This window comes from Hyla sarda, chromosome 1 (assembly GCF_029499605.1).
Source record: "Hyla sarda isolate aHylSar1 chromosome 1, aHylSar1.hap1, whole genome shotgun sequence".
NCBI lineage: Eukaryota > Metazoa > Chordata > Amphibia > Anura > Hylidae > Hyla > Hyla sarda.
The window spans coordinates 180,381,000-180,399,725 of NC_079189.1; the positions used below are offsets into that span (position 1 = coordinate 180,381,000).

The 18,726-nt window shown below is 43.7% G+C and overlaps 1 protein-coding gene across 1 annotated transcript in view; it reads left to right on the forward strand.

Moving 5' to 3' along the window:
* The first annotated feature begins 6,352 nt into the window (after positions 1-6,352).
* CASP6 (caspase 6) overlaps positions 6,353-18,726 on the forward strand; it is a 63,666-nt gene continuing 51,292 nt past the window's right edge. Inside the window, exons 1-2 of the mRNA XM_056564697.1 lie at positions 6,353-6,369; positions 8,087-8,199. Coding sequence (XP_056420672.1) covers positions 6,353-6,369; positions 8,087-8,199 — 130 coding nt within the window. The remainder of the gene's footprint in view (positions 6,370-8,086; positions 8,200-18,726) is intronic.

Here is an 18,726-nt window from a genome sequence, read left to right on the forward strand (position 1 = left end):
ACAATTTTGCATTTTTCTAACTTTGAAGCTCTCTGCTTGTAAGGAAAATAGACATTCCAAATCAATTATATATTGATTCACAAATACAATATGTCTACTTTATATTTGCATCATAAAGTTGACATGTTTTTACTTTTGGAAGACCTCAGAGGGCTTCAAAGTTCAGCAGCAATTTTCCAATTTTTCACAAAATTTTCAAAATCAGAATTTTTCAGGGACCAGTTCAGTTTTGAAGTGGATTTGAAGGGACTTCTTATTAGATATACCCCATAAATGACCCCATTATAAAAACTGCACCCCTCAAAGTATTCAAAATGACATTCAGTAAGTTTGTTAAAGGGGTATTCCAGGCAAAAACTTTTTTTTTATATATCAACTGGCTCCGGAAAGTTAAACAGATTTGTAAATTACTTCTATTAAAAAATCTTAATCCTTCCAATAGTTATTAGCTTCTAAAGTTTTCTGTCTAACTGCTGAATGATGATGTCACGTCCCAGGAGCTGTGCATGAAGGGAAAATATCCCCATAGAAGCTGCACAGCTCCTGGGACGTGAGTCATCAGAAAGCAGCTAGATACAAAATAGCAACTCAACTTCAGAAGCTAATAACTATTGGAAGGATTCATTTTTAATAGAAGTAATTTACAAATCTGTTTTACTTTCCGGAGCCAGTTGATATATAAAAAAAAGTTTTGGCCTGATATACCCCTTTTAACCCTTTAGGTGTTTCACAGGAATAGCAGCAAAGTGAAAGAGAAAATTCAAAATCTTCATTTTTTACATTCGCATGTTCTTGTAGACCCAGTTTTTGAATTTTTAAAAGTGGTAATAGGAGAAAAAGCCCAATTTCTCTTGAGTAAGGAAATACCTCATATGTGCACGTCAAGTGTTCGGCGGGCGCAGTAGAGGGCTCAGAAGGGAAGGAGCGACAATGGGATTTTGGAGAGTGAATTTTGCTGAAATGGTTTTTGGGGGGCATGTCACATTAAGGAAGCCCCTATGGTGCCAGAACAGCAGAAAACCCCACATGGCATACCATTTTGGAAACTACACCCCTCAAGGCACGTAACAGGGGGTCCAGTGAGCCTTAACACCACGCAGGTGTTTGACACTCGGATGTGTAAATGAAAAAAAACAAATTTCACTTAAGTGCAGGTTTTTCCCCAAATTTACCATTTTTACAAAGGGTTATGGGAGAGAATGCCCCCCCAAAATTTGTAACCCCATCTCTTCTGAGTATGGAAATACTCCATGTTAGGACGTAAAATGCTCTGCGGGCGAACTACAATGCTCAGAAGAGAAGGAGCGCCATTGAGCTTTTGGAAAGAGAATTTGTTTGGAATGTTAGTCAGGGGCCATGTGCGTTTACAAAGCCCCCTGTGGTGCCAGAACAGTGGACCCACATGTACACCCCTCACAGAATTTAATAAGGGGTGCAGTGAGTATTTACACCCCACTGGCGTTTGACAGATCTTTGGAACAGTGGACTGTGCAAATGAAAAATTTTTCATTTTCACGGACCACTGTTCCAAAAATGTGTCAGACACCTGTGGGGCGTAAATGCTCACTGTACCCCTTAATACACTACATGAGGGGTGTATTTTCCAAAATGGGGTCACATGTGGGGGGGTCCATTGTTCTGGCGCTATGGGGGGCTTTGTAAACTCATGTGGCCTTCAATTCCGGTCACATTTCCTCTTCAAAATCCCAATGGCGCTCATTCCCTTCTGAGCATTGTAGTGCGCCCGCCGAGCACTTTACATCCACATATGGGGTATGTTCTTACTCAGAAGAAATGGGGTTACAAATTTTGGGGGGCTTTTTTTTCCTATTCTCCCTTGTGAAAATGAAAAATTTAGGGTAACACCAGCATTTTAGTGAAAAATTTTTTTTTTGCATTTTCCCATCCAAATTTTATGAAACTTTGTCAAACACCTGTGGGGTGTAAATGCTCACTGTACCCCTTGTTACGTTCCGTGGGGGGTGTAGTTTCCAAAATGGGGTAACATGTGGGTATTTATATTTTTGTGTTTATGTCATAACCACTGTAAAATCAGCCACCCCCTGTGCAAATCACCAATTTAGGCCTCAAATGTACATAGTGCGCTCTCACTCCTGAGCCTTGTTGTGTGCCCGCAGAGCATTTTACGCCCACATATGGGGTATTTCCGTACTCAGGAGAAATTGTTACTAATTTTGGGGGGCTTTTTTTCCTTTTAATGCTTGTGAAAATAAAAAGTATGGGGCAACACCAGCATGTTAGTGTAAACATTATTTTTTTTTTACACTAACAGGCTGGTGTAGGCCCCAACTTTTCTTTTTCATAAGGGGTAAAAGGAGAAAAAGCCCCCCAAAATTTGTAGTGCAATTTCTCCCGATTACGGAAATACCCCATATGTGGCCCTAAACTGTATACTTGAAATACGACAGGGCTCCAAAATGAGAGAGCGCCATGCGCATTTGAGGACTAAATTAGGAATTGCATAGAGGTGGACATAGGGGTATTCTACAACAGTGATTCCCAAACAGGGTGCCTCCAGCTGTTGCTTAACTCCTAGCATGCCTGGACAGTCAGTGGCTGTCGAGAAATGCTGGGAGTTGTTGTTTTGCAACAGCTGGAGGCTCCGTTTTGGAAACACTGCCATACAATACGTTTTTCATTTTTATTGGGGGGGGGACAGTGTAAGGGGGTGTATATGTAGTGTTTTACTCTTTATTATGTGGTAGTGTAGTGTTTTTAAGGTACATTCGCACTGGCGGGTTACGGTGAGTTTCCCGCTAGGAGTTTGAGCTGCGGCAAAAAATTTGCCGCAGGCCAAACTTGAAGCAGGAAACTTACTGTAAACCTGCCTGTGTGAATGTACCCTGGGGGGCAAACCTCCAGCTGTTTCAAAACCACAACTCCCAGCATGTACTGACAGACCATGCATGCTGGGAGTTGTACTTTTGCAACAGCTGGAGGCACACTGGTTGGAAAACCTTCAGTTAGGTTCTGTTACTTAACTCAGTATTTTCCAACCAGCGTGCATCCAGCTGTTGCAAAACTACAACTCCCAGCATGTACTGACAGACCGTGCATGCTGGGAGTTGTACTTTTGCAACAGCTGGAGGCACACTGGTCGGAAAACCTTCAGTTGGGTTCTGTTACCTAACTCAGAATTTTCCAATCAGTGTGCCTCCAGCTGTTTCAAAACTACAACTCCCAGCATGTACTAATCACCGAAGGGCATGCTGGGAGATGTAGTTATGCAACAGCTGGAGGTTAAGCAACTACAACTCCCAGCATGCTGAGACAGCTGTTTGCTGTATGGGCATGCTGGGATTTGCAGTTTTGCAACATCTGGAGGGCTACAGATTATAGACCACTGCACAGGGATCTCCAAACTGTGACCCTCCAGATGTTTCAAAACCACAACTCCCAGCATGTACTGACAGACCATGCATGCTGGGAGTTGTACTTTTGCAACAGCTGGAGGCACACTGGTTGGAAAACCTTCAGTTAGGTTCTGTTACTTAACTCAGTATTTTCCAACCAGCGTGCATCCAGCTGTTGCAAAACTACAACTCCCAGCATGTACTGACAGACCGTGCATGCTGGGAGTTGTACTTTTGCAACAGCTGGAGGCACACTGGTCGGAAAACCTTCATTTGGGTTCTGTTACCTAACTCAGAATTTTCCAATCAGTGTGCCTCCAGCTATTTCAAAACTACAACTCCCAGCATGTACTAATCACCGAAGGGCATGCTGGGAGATGTAGTTATGCAACAGCTGGAGGTTAAGCAACTACAACTCCCAGCATGCTGAGACAGCTGTTTGCTGTATGGGCATGCTGGGATTTGCAGTTTTGCAACATCTGGAGGGCTACAGATCATAGACCACTGCACAGGGATCTCCAAACTGTGACCCTCCAGATGTTGCAAAACTACAAATCCCAGCATGCCCAGACAGCAAAGAGCTGTTTTAGCATGCTAGGAGTTGTAGTTTTGCAAGATCTGGAGGGATAAAGTTTAGAGACCACTGTATAGTGGTCTCAAACTGCATTCCTCCAGCTGTTGCAAAACTACATATTCCAGCATGCACAAACAGCTGTCTGGGCATGCTGGGAGTTGAAGTTTTGCAACATCTGGAGGGCTACAGGCTCAGACTGTAGCCCTCCAGATGTTGCTAGGCAACTTACCGGCTTCCGTAAGGATCCAGGGAGCCGTCCTCTTCTGCCGCACGACGTCGCCGATCTCCGTCGCCGCCCGCCGATCACCGTCGCTCGCAGCCTCCGGACGGGTAAGTGGATCTTCAGCGTTCGGTCCCCTTCGTTTCCCCGTTCTGCCCCGCCTATTGTGGGTGGGCAGGATGGGGAAAACGAAAGTAAACCCCTCCGCCCCTGATCTGCTTTTGGTGGTCGCGTCTTGACCACCAATAGCAGGGATAGGAGGGGTGTCACCCCTGCCACCTCACTCCTATGCCTTCAGGGGGATCGTAGTTGTCTTTGACAACCGCGATCCCCCTTCTATTCCGGGTCAGCATAGACCCGTAATGACCCGGAATCGGTGCAAATCGCAAGTGTGAATTCACTTGGGATTTGCGCCGATCGCAGACATTGGGGCGGTCTAATGACCCCCCTGGACATTTGCACGGGGTGCCTGCCGATAGATATCAGCAGTCACCCCTGTCCAGTCCCCGCCCGGCGGGGACTGAAATTCCCACAGGCATATGGATTCCCACGGGCGACAAAAATAAATTTCTGTGGCAGATTTTTCAGCCGTGGAAATTTTGCAGTGTGCATGGGGTAGCAAAATCCCATTGAAAACGGGACTCAGCTGCAATGGAATTTCCTAGCTGAATTTGATTCCGCTTGGAAATTCCACAGTGTGAACCCTAAGGTACCTCAATTATTCCTAGCCTAAGGTACCTTCAATTATTTTGTCACCTCTTTAAAAACTCCCCCTGGTAGTAGGGAGCATGTTAATGGAGGAGGTTGTGTGTGATTGGTTGTGGATGAGGGTGTGGTTTGGGATGTGACCATGGGTGTGGCTTGAGCTGTGGAGACTTAGCAACACCCCTGACTATGACTGTAAGGTCCAACCATGACTGATGTCCTGCTGTCTTATACTTATTTAGGAGACTGGGGAACCCAACAGGTTTCTAATAATGTGGACTCATGATAAATGGTAACATGGCACTGGTGGCCCTAGGGGATGATTTTTGGGTGAGTTTGACAGTAGGACATTTAACAGCCATTGATCTACTTAGTAATGGACTGAAGACACTGGGAGACACTAGTATCATGATTTCATGTTTTCTGTGTAGTGTCCTGTGACCAGAGAACACATGTAACACACATGATGGGGGGAAGCTTTCTTTATTTAATATAGAACTTTCCATGTTTACTGTGACCCATCAAGATGTATTATCAATTACCATGAGCACACTTGGTCAAAATAATGGAGGCTCTTAGCGCACTTTTTGATAAAAACGAGGGGATGCATGGCTACAGAGGGAGCCACTCCCCCCCCCCCCCCCCAAATTGCACAGCAAAAACAAAATTTTTTTTAGCCAGCACCTAAACCCAATACATGCAGTGGCTGTATGCCCAGCAGAGGTGAGTTAGTCTTAGGGTCCCATCCGATATGAGGCCACCTCCGCGTGGTGGATGGGGGGACACTTTTTGATCAAAAAGTGCGCTTAGAGCCTCCATTTTGTTGACCAAGTGTGCTGCTGCCATTTTATTTATTTATTTATTTATTTTTAACATGTATTGTACTTGCCACAGCAGCGTGCACCCGTGTATTGGGTTTAGGTGCTGGCTACATTTTAGTTTTTTTGTTTTTGCTGTGCAATTTGGGGGGAGTGGCTCCCTCTGTTGCCGTGCATCACCTCCCCTATTTCACAGGAGGTGGTTTGGATTGATAGTGGATCCAACATGTCACCCAGTCAGAGGCTGTATGCCCAGCAGAAGTGAGTTAGTGTTAGGGTCCCATCTGATATGAGGCCACCTCTGCGTCGTGGATAGGGGGACACGTTTTGATCAAAAAGTGCGCTAAGAGCCTCCATTTTGTTGACCAATTGTACTGCTGCCATTTTCTTTTTTTTTTACATGTACTTGCCACAGCAGCGTGCTTCTTTCATTTTGCAGAGGCCTTGTTAAAAATTAAAGTAGTGATCTAATTGGTTGCTATGGGCATCTGGGCAACTTTTCCTCTGAACAGGTTTTTATAAATCTCCCCCTATGAGACTGGACAATCCATTGAGGTCCAGATGGGGAGATTTATCATAACCTGTCCAGAAGAAATGTTGCTGAGTTGCCCATAGCAACCAATCAGATCGCTTCTTTCATTTTTGAAAAGGCCTCTGGAAAATGAAAGACACAATCTGGTTGGTATTGGCAACTCAGCAACATTTCCTCTGGACAGGTTATGATAAATCTCGCCCATAGTGTTATAGAATAAGACATTAAGGCCAATACAACGATGGATGTCCAATGGAAAAAAAGACAAGTATAACATTGTGGAGGGGGGGGGTAAAGGAAAGAATTTATTTATAGAGATGAGAAGTTAATAAAACATATTGCTTTAGAGCTACTAAAACTGTTACTATGATATAATTTTTTTTGAATCTATATATTTTTTCTACCGTATTTATCGGCGTATAACACGCACTTTTTAGGCTAAAATTTTTAGCCTAAAGTCTATGTGCGTTTTATACGCCGATACACCCCCAGGAAAGGCAGAGGGAGAGAGGCCGTCGCTGCCCGCTTCTCTCCCGCTGCCTTTCCTGGGGTCTAAAGCCCTGCTGCCAGCCCTTCTCTCCCCTGGCTATCGGCGCCGCTGCCCGTTCTGTCCCCCTGACTATTGGTGCCGGCGCCGATAGCCAGGGGGAGAGAAGCGGCGCCGACAGCCAGGGGGAGAGAAGGGGCAGCGGCACCCATTGCCGGCGCCGCTGCCCCGTTGCCTCCCCCCATCCCCGGTGGCATAATTACCTGTTGCCGGGATCGGATCCGCGCTGCTTCAGGCCTCCGGCATGCGTCCCCTGCGTCGTTGCTATGCGCTGCACGGCGCATGACGTCAGTGCACCGCACCGTGCATAGCAACGACGCAGGGGACGCACGCCGGAGGCCTGAAGCACCGATAGTCAGGGGGACAGAACGGGCAGCGGCGCCGATAGCCAGGGGGAGAGAAGGGCCGGCAGCAGGGCTCTAGACCCCAGGAAAGGCAGGGGGAGAGAAGCCGGCAGCGACGGCCTCTCTCCCCCTGCCTTTCCTGGGGGTGTATCGGGGTATACACGCGCACACACGCACCCTCATTTTACCATGGATATTTGGGTAAAAAAATTTTTTTACCCAAATATCCTTGGTAAAATGAGGGTGCTTGTTATAGGCCGGTGCATGGTATACCCCGATAAAAACGGTATATAGGTGTATGTGTAAAGTTTTTGATCTGTTGATCCAGAGAAGGGCAAAAACACCCTGTGAGGAATGAGCCAATTGTCCTCATTATCGGGGAAAAATTAGTTCCTGGCCCCAAATATCAGAATAAATTCAAGGATCAAAGGTTAATATCTACTCTGTGATTGAGGTGTAAATTAGTTTTACATTTTTATTTTGTTTATTATAAATGTACACAAGTCTAATGTTTATATTTGTGGCAAACATTTTTCTTTTTAAATAATATATATTTTTAAATTATTATTTTTGTTTCTAATAGGGAAATTTATTCAGTTATTATGCTAAACCTATTTATGGTTACGTTGATCCAGGGGAAGGCAAAACCCCACTGTGAAGCATGAGCCAATTCTCCTTATATCAGGGGGAAAAATTTCTTACTGACACCAAATATGGCGAACAGAATAAACCAAATTTTTTTTAATTTTATTAAACCACATTTTTTTTAATTTTATTTCTTATGTTACTAATAGGGTTATTTATTATGCTAAGCATTAAGCCTTTTTGGCTGCATTTGTGTGAAGGGTATTCGTGCTACGCCCCCTTCTCCTTTAGGCAGGGCTTAGGTCACTGAGGCAGGGGGCATGCTTATTAAACGTCCCTGCACGTCTAGTCAGGTTGCGAGTGACATTTACGAAACTGGCATTCCAGGTTTGGATTTCCTGCCAAGATTCCGGGAGCAGGCAGCGGCACTCTCACTGAAACTACTGGGGGCCGGTCGCTGCCCGACGGCTGCCTCAGGTGGGATTCTAGCCACCCGCAAGGTAGGCTCAGGCTGCAGCTATGATAAAAGTCATAAGCTTTATACAGTTTATTGCATTATTCCTTGAGTTCATTCAGAACATTCATGCAATACATTTATTCATGACTTTATACAGTACTTAAACTCATAATTTTACACCTTAGATTAGCATTCTCTGAGCTCACACTATCCTGGGTACACTCATAGTTGTTAAACCAGACACACGCACATATCTGTCATACTGGGCATGCTCAGAGCATTTATACAGTATGTGCGCTTATAGCATTTATGCAGTACATACGCTCATAGCATTTAGACAATACATACGCTCATAGCATTTAGACAATACATATGCTTATAGCATTTGTACCAGTGATTCCCAACTGGAGTTCCATTGAGAACTGCCAGGGGTACCACAGGCTCCAGTAGGTAATTATTTTTTTTTCTTCTTATCTCCCGCCTGGCTTACGCGCCTGTGAATCAATGCACACAGCATCAACCCCCCCCCCCCCCCCCCGTGGCACCGTGAGTGAGTCACAGGCTCACCCCCCCCCCCGGACAGTCTTACCGCCGTAAATTATCTACACCCCCGTACACCCATCTGTCGCCCATGTATGCTCCTGTCACCCCCTATGCCCCCCTGTCACCCATGGACACTCTTATACAACCCTTTGTCACACACTACACCCCTCTGTCACCCACGTACACTCCTCTACACCCAACCCCCTTCTGTTACCCATGTACACCCCTCTGTCACCCATGTTCACTCCTCTATGCACCTGTTACCCGTGTACGCCTTTCAGCACCCCTCTGTTACCCCTTTACACCTATATGCCCCTGTATTCCTCCTTACTTGTAAAAGGGGAATCTGGAGGCTGATACTTAAAAAGTGCGGAGCCTAATAGGTTTGTTTTGCAGGTGTAATGTTGAAGAATTGTGGCTGGAAGAAATCGTCATGATGGCCCGCACCAAATGGAGAAGAGAAGGGAACAACGCTGATTTTAAAAGACGTCACTTGTGAGTTGCTGTATAAAGCAGCACTGTAATCTACATACCCTAAGGTAAATAGATATTGTGCATTGCACTGCGGCTTTCAACTTCGATAGGGGTTCCCCATCAAATTCTTATTTTTTTTAGGGGTTTCGAAAAAGGTTGCGGAACACTGATTTATACAGTACGTACGTTCATTGCATTTATACAGTAGGTATGCTCATAGTGTTTTACGGTATGTATGCCCATAACAGTTATATGGTATGTATGCTCATAGCGGTTGTACGGTATGTACGCGCATTGCATTTATTCAGTACACACGCTCATAGCATTATACGGTATGTACACTCATAGCAGTTATACCGCACAGATGCTCATAGTAGTTATACAGCACAGATGCTCATAGCAGTTGAACAGCACGGATGCTAATAGCATTCGTGCAGTGCATATGCTCATGGCATGTATGCAGTAGATATGCTCATAGCGTTTGTGCTGTGTGTATGCTCATAGCTTTTATACAGTGAGCGCTCATAGCTCTTACACAGAGTGCACGCTCATAGCATTTATACAGTATGTACGCACATAGCATTTATACATTACATTTGCTCATAGCATTATACAGCATGTTCGCGAAGAGTATTTATACAGTACATAAGCTCATAGGATTTATACAGCATGCACGCTCATAACATTCACACATTACATATGCTCATAAAATGTATACAGTACATACGCTCATAGCATTTATAAATTGCGGATGCTTATAGCATTTATATATTGCGGACGCTCATAGCATTTATATAGTATTGACGCTCATGGCACTTATATATTACATACGTTCATAGCTTTATACATTACACACACTCATAGCATTGAGTCAACATGTACACTTCTAGCATTTATATATTACATACGCTCATAGCTTTTATACATTACATACGTTCCTAGCATTTAGTCAACATGTACGCTCGTAGGGGGAGATTTATCAAAACCTGTGCAGAGGCAAAGTTGCCCAGTTGCTCATAGCAACCAATCAGCTCGCTTCTTACATTCTTTATTTTTTTTTTAACATATTTTTATTGGTAGAAAAAATATATATTCTACTGAGGAAAGGGTCAATATCCAGTACCCTGAAAGCGTTTAGAGCTTTCTTTACCGCAATAATACCACCATAAGAGAAACCATTGCATCATTGCCGCAGTTTAGCAGAACTTTTTACCATCCATCCAGCCACTTATATTGGGCTATCACTGCTCCTATTAATCCAGCCGCCAGCATTTGGTTGCCACCGCTCTTATCAACATAATTTACCGGGCTGATATCTAGTGCTGCAGAGCTGACGTCACACGCCGAGAATCCCTCCACGAGGCCTGTTTCCACCGTCAGAGTTTCAAACAGCTATCTCCGTGACCGGCGGCATCGCTGGGTCTGTGGCTAGCGGACCAATCGCCGGTGCGCACGCCAGCGCATATCAGCCTCTATAGGACGGACAGCAATTACAGCTTTAAAGGGGTATTCCAGGAAAAAAACTTTTTGATATATATCAACTGGCTCCAGAAAGTTAAACAGATTTGTAAATTACTTCTATTAAAAAATCTTAATCCTTTCAGTACTTATGAGCTTCTGAAGTTAAGGTTGTTCTTTTCTGTCTAAATCCTGTCTGATGACACCTGTGTCGGGAAACGCCCAGTTTAGAAGAGGTTTGCTATGGGGATTTGCTTCTAAACTGGGCGTTTCCCGAGACAGGTGTCATCAGAGAGGATTTAGACAGAAAAGAACAACCTTAACTTCAGAAACTCATAAGTACTGAAAGGATTAAGATTTTTTTAATAGAAGTAATTTACAAATCTGTTTAACTTTCTGGAGCCAGTTGATATATATAAAAAAAAAGTTTTTTCCTGGAATACCCCTTTAAAGCTCAGCACATCAATTTCCACAAGCCGGTAAATATATGCTGCACAAATATATCTAAATACGGACTTGGATAATATATGTTCAACCTGCTTAACTGCACTATCTCTATGCTAGATTACTGGATCCAAGACTCTTTTGCGGTATTACAACTTTTTATATATTTTTTAAATCATTGTTAATACTTTTTTTCTCCACACAAGGGCCCTGTGTAAGGAGATATTGTCAGATATATTGTTAAATTGTTGTTATTGCTACATTTAAGATATTTTATTAGCGGTTATTTTATATGAATAAATACAATTTTGCTTTCATCATAAATCTGAAGCACAGTTCTAATTATTATTATTACATATATACAGGTCCTTCTCAATAAATTAGCATATTGTGCTAAAGTTCATTATTTTCCATAATGTAATGATAAAAATTAAACTTTCATATATTTTAGATTCATTGAACACCAACTGAAATATTTCAGGTCTTTTATTGTTTTAATACTGATGATTTTGGCATACAGCTCATGAAAACCCAAAATTCCTATCTAAAAAAATTAGCATATTTCATCCGACCAATAAAAGAAAAGTGTTTTTAATACAAAAAAAAGTCAACCTTCAAATAATTATGTTCAGTTATGCACTCAATACTTGGTCGGGAATCCTTTTGCAGAAATGACTGCTTCAATGCGGCGTGGCATGGAGGCAATCAGCCTGTGGCACTACTGAGGTGTTATGGAGGCCCAGGATGCTTCGATAGCGGCCTTAAGCTCATCCAGAGTGTTGGGTCTTGCGTCTCTCAACTTTCTCTTCACAATATCCCACAGATTCTCTATGGGGTTCAGGTCAGGAGAGTTGGCAGGCCAATTGAGCACAGTAATACCATGGTCAGTAAACCATTTACCAGTGGTTTTGGCACTGTGAGACGGTGCCAGGTCATGCTGAAAAATGAAATCTTCATCTCCATAAAGCTTTTCAGCAGATGGAAGCATGAAGTGCTCCAAAATGTCCTGAGAGCTAGCTGCATTGACCCTGCCCTTGATAAAACACAGTGGACCAACACCAGCAGCTGACATGGCACCTCAGACCATCACTGACTGTGGGTACTTGACACTGGACTTCAGGCATTTTGGCATTTCCTCCTCCCCAGTCTTCCTCCAGACTCTGGCACCTTGATTTCCGTATGACATGCAAAATTTGCTTTCATCCGAAAAAAGTACTTTGGACCACTTAGCAACAGTCCAGTGCTGCTTCTCTGTAGCCCAGGTCAGGCGCTTCTGCCGCTGTTTCTGGTTCAAAAGTGGCTTGACCTGGGGAATGTGGCACCTGTAGCCCATTTCCTGCACACGCCTGTGCACGGTGGCTCTCGGTGTTTCTACTCCAGACTCAGTCCACTGCTTCCGCAGGTCCCCCGAGGTCTGGAATCGGTCCTTCTCCACAATCTTCCTCAGGGTCCGGTCACCTCTTCTCGTTGTGGAGCGTTTTCTGCCACATTTTTTCCTTCCCACAGACTTCCCACTGAGGTGCCTTGATACAGCACTCTGGGAACAGCCTATTTGTTCAGAAATTTCTTTCTGTGTCTTACCCTCTTGCTTGAGGGTGTCAATGATGGCCTTCTGGACAGCAGTCAGGTCGGCAGTCTTACCCATGATTGCGGTTTTGAGTAATGAACCAGGCTGGGAGTTTTTAAAAGCCTCAGGAATCTTTTGCAGGTGTTTAGAGTTAATTAGTTGATTCAGATGATTAGGTTAATAGCTCGTTTAGAGAACCTTTTCATGATATACTAATTTTTTTAGATAGGAATTTTGGGTTTTCATGAGCTGTATGCCAAAATCATCAGTATTAAAACAATAAAAGACCTAAAATATTTCATTTGGTGTGCAATGAATCTAAAATATATGAAAGTTTAATTTTTATCATTACATTATGGAAAATAATGAACTTTAGCACAATATGCAAATTTTTTTAGAAGGACCTGTATATACTATCATCATGTATCAGTTTTTTCTGGTATTAGTCTAGAGGTGAATGGGACTCCTATATATATATATTTTTATTGGGGTTTCATCAACTGAACAACAGACATATAAACAGTTCCGATAGACCCTCCCCCTCCACTCCCAGCAGAGACATGCCAATGGAACAGCGACACAAACTGAAACAAAGATCCATCATTAAAGGGAGGGAGGCCACACAGAACAACAACACATGAAGGCCACAATACAGACAATTCCAGTCACATACACCCAAACATACCCTAAGAACTCCTCTAGTCCAAGGTAACCATTCTACGTCTGAGAGGCTCCCCGAACTGAAGGATCAATAGAGACATCCAACAGTAACCATGGAACCCATCAAATTTTTTCGGACACTTCCTACTGACATAAAGGGCATGGTATAATGGGACATATTTATTAACTAGGGCTATCCACCGAGCCAGAGGGGGTGCGGACACATCTTTCCAGGCCATCACTATTACTTTACGCGCACAAAACAGGAGGAAGTGAACCAAAACACGTCTATAAGAGCCCGTCTCCAACCCATTAATAACCCCCAGATTCTAAGTAATCCGACAAGAAAGTCATCACCTCCTTCCAAAAGGGCACAACGCAGGAGCAAGTCCAAACCGCATGTAGGAAGGTGCCCCTCTCTTTCCCACACCTAAAACAGATATCCGACCCCGAGACTCCCATCCTATGTTATCTAACTGGAGTATCATACAAGTGAAGGACAAACCTAACTACTGTAGGGTAATACGTCTTAACCACCTCCTTCCACATATCTTCCGAAAGACCGGGAATATCCTCAACCCACCTTAACTGCAGCAATGCATAACTCTGGGTAAGAGGCTTAGCCAGGTCGGTGGTCCCCAGGAGCAGCTCCAATTCATTAAAGACAGGGGTAACCTCCAGGGAACCAAATTGTGCAGAGACCGCATGTCGCAACTGAAGATACCGGAAGTGGGCATCCTGAAGGACATTAAAACGATCCCTAACCTCAGCAAATGAAGGAAAGACACAGTCATCCCCAAACAAGTGCATGGCAAACTTGATTCCCAGTGAGCTCCAAAAACCGGCTGCCTCCAACTCCCGTAGGTGCTCCAAATGTGGATTACCCCATAGGGGTGCTCTTGGAGAGACAACCGGCTGAGGGAAGCATCCAGAAACCACCGACCAAACCGCAACCACCATTTTAATAGGGGCCGGTAAGGACATAGAGGGAACATACCTGTATAGTGCATTAGTCAGCGTCTCGTAAGAACCCAGGAGAGCCCCCGCCAGAGCCGTGAAGGCATTGGAAAGGTCCAGGTCGATCCACCAGGCTGTGTACACCAGCTGTGAGGCTAGAAAATAATTATGCATATTGGGAGTGCTAGTCCCCCCACCCCCGCTGCTTAGGCGCCTGGAGCAGAGCCTGTCCCAGCCTCGGAGGTTTATTCTGCCAGTAGAAGGATCTCAGAGCCTGGTAAAGTTTAACAAAAAAAAACCTGGGAGGAATGATAGGGGACAGGTGAAAAAGGTAGAGGAACTTGGGAAGAAATATCATTTTAAAAATGTTAACTCTACCAGCCAAGGACAAGGAGTCCCACGCCTGCAATCGAGTAAGTGTAGTGGTGAGTAGGGGGTCCAAATTAAGGGCCATAAACTCAGAGTTGTTATGGGACACTTCCACCGCCAAATATTTAAAGCGGGACACTGCCTGCAACCCATTAGGAAGTACAGAGGGCAAAACCCTGGCACAGGACAAGGACATTATGGATGATTTAGACCCGAGGCCACCCACATCAGCCAAGTACACTAATGTATCTTCTGCATAGAGAGATATCTTCTCGGTCAGGGAACCCCTAGAGATCCCCTTAATTGAGTAGAGGAGCGCACTGCCGCTGCCAGGGACACTACAGTTAAAGCAAAGAGAAAGGGAGATATGGGGCACCCTTGCCTAGTGCCCCTGCCTAACTGGAATCTCTAAATTAGTGCGTACTCTGGCCCTAGGGGAGTCATACAGCAACTGAACCAATTTCCAAAAAACAGGTCTAAAGCAGAGGATTCGCATCAGGCACCAAATATAGGGCCATTCAACAGAATCTAAATCCTTATAGACATCCAGGCTGACCATGTAAACAGGGGATCTGCTCCCCTCCGCTGCGGAAATGTTAAGCTGGAGTCTTTTAACATTAACATCCGTCGCCCTCCCAGGCATGAACCCAGTCTGATCAGGATGAACTACAGAGGAAATGACCCCCCTGAGCCTGTTCGCCAGGACCTTTGCTAAAATGTTGATATCTACATTGAGTAAGGAAATGGGACGATAAGAGTCGGGCAAGGTCGGATCTTTACCAGGTTTAGGTAAGACCACAATAAAAGCCTCTCATAGAGTCTGGCAGGGACCCAGTCTCCAAGGCCACCGTATACAGATTAAGTAGGATGGGGATCAATTTCTCCTCATTCAGTCTGTACCAGTCCACCACCAATCCATCAAGTCCCGGAGTCTTCCCAGAGGGCAAGTCTTTAATAACCCTGGACACCTCGTCAGCTGTCAGCGGGGCCTCCAGGCCTGAGGACTGGAGCAAGGTCAACGGGACAAGGGGAAGCTCTCTCAGGAAAGATAGTATAGTCTCAGGGCCCACCCCAGAGGAGGAGGAATATAGGGAGCTATAGAAGGAGTGGAATACCTTATTAATGACTGACGGGGCAGAACTAAGGGACCCATCCCGAGTGCGCACACAGGGTATAGAAGCCACAGGATAGCTCTCCTTAGACAGGTAGGCCAGAAGTTTCCCATTCTTATCCCCAAATTCAAATATAGCTGCCTTTTTGTGGCACATTAGTATATGTGAGGGGGAAACTTTTCAAGATTGGTGGTGACCATAGCAGCCATTTTGAAGTCGGCCATTTTGAATCCAACTTTTGTTTTTCAATAGGAAGAGGGTCATGTGACACATCAAACTTATTGAGAATTTCACAAGAAAAACAATGATGTGCTTGGTTTTAACGTAACTTTATTCTGTCATGAGTTATTTACAAGTTTCTGACCACTTATAAAATGTGTTCAATGTGCTGCCCATTGTGTTGGATTGTCAATGCAACCCTCTTCTCCCACTCTTCACACACTGATAGCAACACCGCAGGAGAAATGCTAGCACAGGCTTCCAGTATCCGTAGTTTCAGGTGCTGCAGAATGGGCAAAACAAAAATTGGAACAGGTCCCTACTTTTATGCAGAATATTTTGTTCAGTGATGAGGCAAACTTTTATGTGAATGGTGAAGTTAACAAACAAAACCACCGCTATTGGTCTGACACTAACCCACATTGGATAGATCCCTCCAAGACTGTTGGGAGACAAAAATTGATGGTATGTTGTGGTATATGGGGTACAAAGATCGTGGGGCCATTCTTCATCAATGGAAACCTCAAGGCCACTGGATATGCGAAATTGCTACATGATGATGTGTTTCCCTCTTTATGCACTGAAGCTGGCACGTTCCCTGAGTTTTTACAGCAAGATGGTGCACCACCACATTATGGGTGTCAGGTCCGAGCATTCCTAGATGAACAGTTTCCTGGAAAGTGGATTGGTCATCGTGGGCCAGTTGAATGGCCCCCAAGGTCTCCCGATCTGTCCCCCTTAGACTTTTATCTTTGGGGTCATCTGAAGGCAATTGTCTATGCTGTGAAGATACGAAATGTGCAGCCCCTGAAACTATGTATACTGGAAGCCTGTGCTAGCATTTCTCCTGCGGTGTTGCTATCAATGTGTGAAGAGTGGGAGAAGAGGGTTGCATTGACAATCCAACACAATGGGCAGCACATTGAACACATTTTATAAGTGGTCAGAAACTTTTAAATAACTCATGAAAGAATAAAGTTATGTTAAAACCAAGCACATCATTGTTTTTCTTGTGAAATTCCCAATAAGATTGTTGTGTCTTCCTATTGAAAAAACTAAAGTTGGATTCAAAATGGCCAACTTCAAAATGGCCGCCATGGTCACCACCCATCTTGAAAAGATCCCCCCCCCCTCACATATACTAATGTGCCACAAACAGGAAGTTAATATCACCAAACATTCCCATTTTATTAAGGTGTATCCATATAGATGGCCCACCCTGTATATTGTTGATAGCAAAAACATTTACAAAATATTTGCAGTATTACATCGCAGAAGCACATAGATATATGTCCAAATAAAACCACAGGACATAAAATGTATTCAGATACATTAGAATACATGTGTTGCACTATGTAGACTCCTGTGATACAAAGTAATGTAGTAAGACCCTGGAGGGGTGATTAGGAAGAAGACTTCATCATAGATCCATTATATATCTGATATACAATGGGGAAAAAGGAAAGAGAAGGAGTAGGTAAAGAAATATATATATATATGGAAACATATAATAGACATCTCAGGTCATGCGGCTTAAAGGGGTATTCCAGGAAAAAACTTTCCTGGCTACAGAAAATTAAACAGATTTTTAAATTACTTTTATTAAAAAATGTTACTCCTTCCAATAATTATCAGCTGCTGAAGTTGAGTTGTTCTTTTCTGTCTGGCAACAGTGCTCTCTGCTGACATCTCTGCTTGTTTCAGGAACTGCACAGAGTAGAAGAGGTTTACTATGGGGATTTGCTTCTACTCTGGACAGTTCCAGAGACACGTGTCATCAGAGAGCACTTAGACAGAAAAGAACAACTCAACTTCAGCAGATCATAACTACTGATTAAAGATTAAGATTTTTTATAGAAGTAATTTACAAATCTGTTTAACTCTCTGTATCCAGTTGATATATAAAAAAAAGTTTTTTTCCTGGATAGCCCCTTTAATAGTGCAATATGATATCCTGTTTCTTATTCATACCAATTGGAAATATGCTATCGAGCCGCATGATCCAGAAAACCTGCCTATCAAGGAGCTTTTGTCTATGGTTAGCCCCTCTTATTGGGGGCCCTACCCTTTCAATACCCTGGAGGATTAAACTTGCATGACTGCCATCATGTTTTTCTGCACAGTGTTGGCTTATCATGAAGACAAGTGCCTTCCATCTGAAAGATGCTTCCTAATTCTAATTTTTAAAGGACCAGTAGTACACCCAACATACTGGACATTACAGACCTGACATGTCACCAGATAAATAACAAATGTTGTGTTGCAGTTAATGTATTGTTTAATAGTATAAACCTCACCTCTCGAGGAGAATGGAATTCCTTCGATATATACATAATACTGCAACACAAGCACCTACTATGGCCACATTTGTAAGAACCTGTATTACGCAACCAAGTAGATGACCCACTGGTTTTTGATGTAAAGAGACTTGGGAAAACAATTTGGCCTATGGTTGGCGCTTTTCATGACACACACCTGTAACCTTCAGCAAATACGGACTTATAATTCGGATCACTAGTAATGATAGGCATAAATTTGTGTATTATGTTAGTTATTGTTTTAAAGTCCATACTATACTGGGTGACAAAGGTGACCGGTTGTTGTGCAGAATTTCTAGATTGGTTAGGGGATTTCTTATTCGACATAAGTTCAGATCTATTTCTTGATCTGGCCTCTTCCTTGGCACGTTCGACCTGCCATTTTTTGTACCCCTACACTGTAGACGTAACCCTATCTCTATCAGAGTCTTCCATTATCTTCACACTGT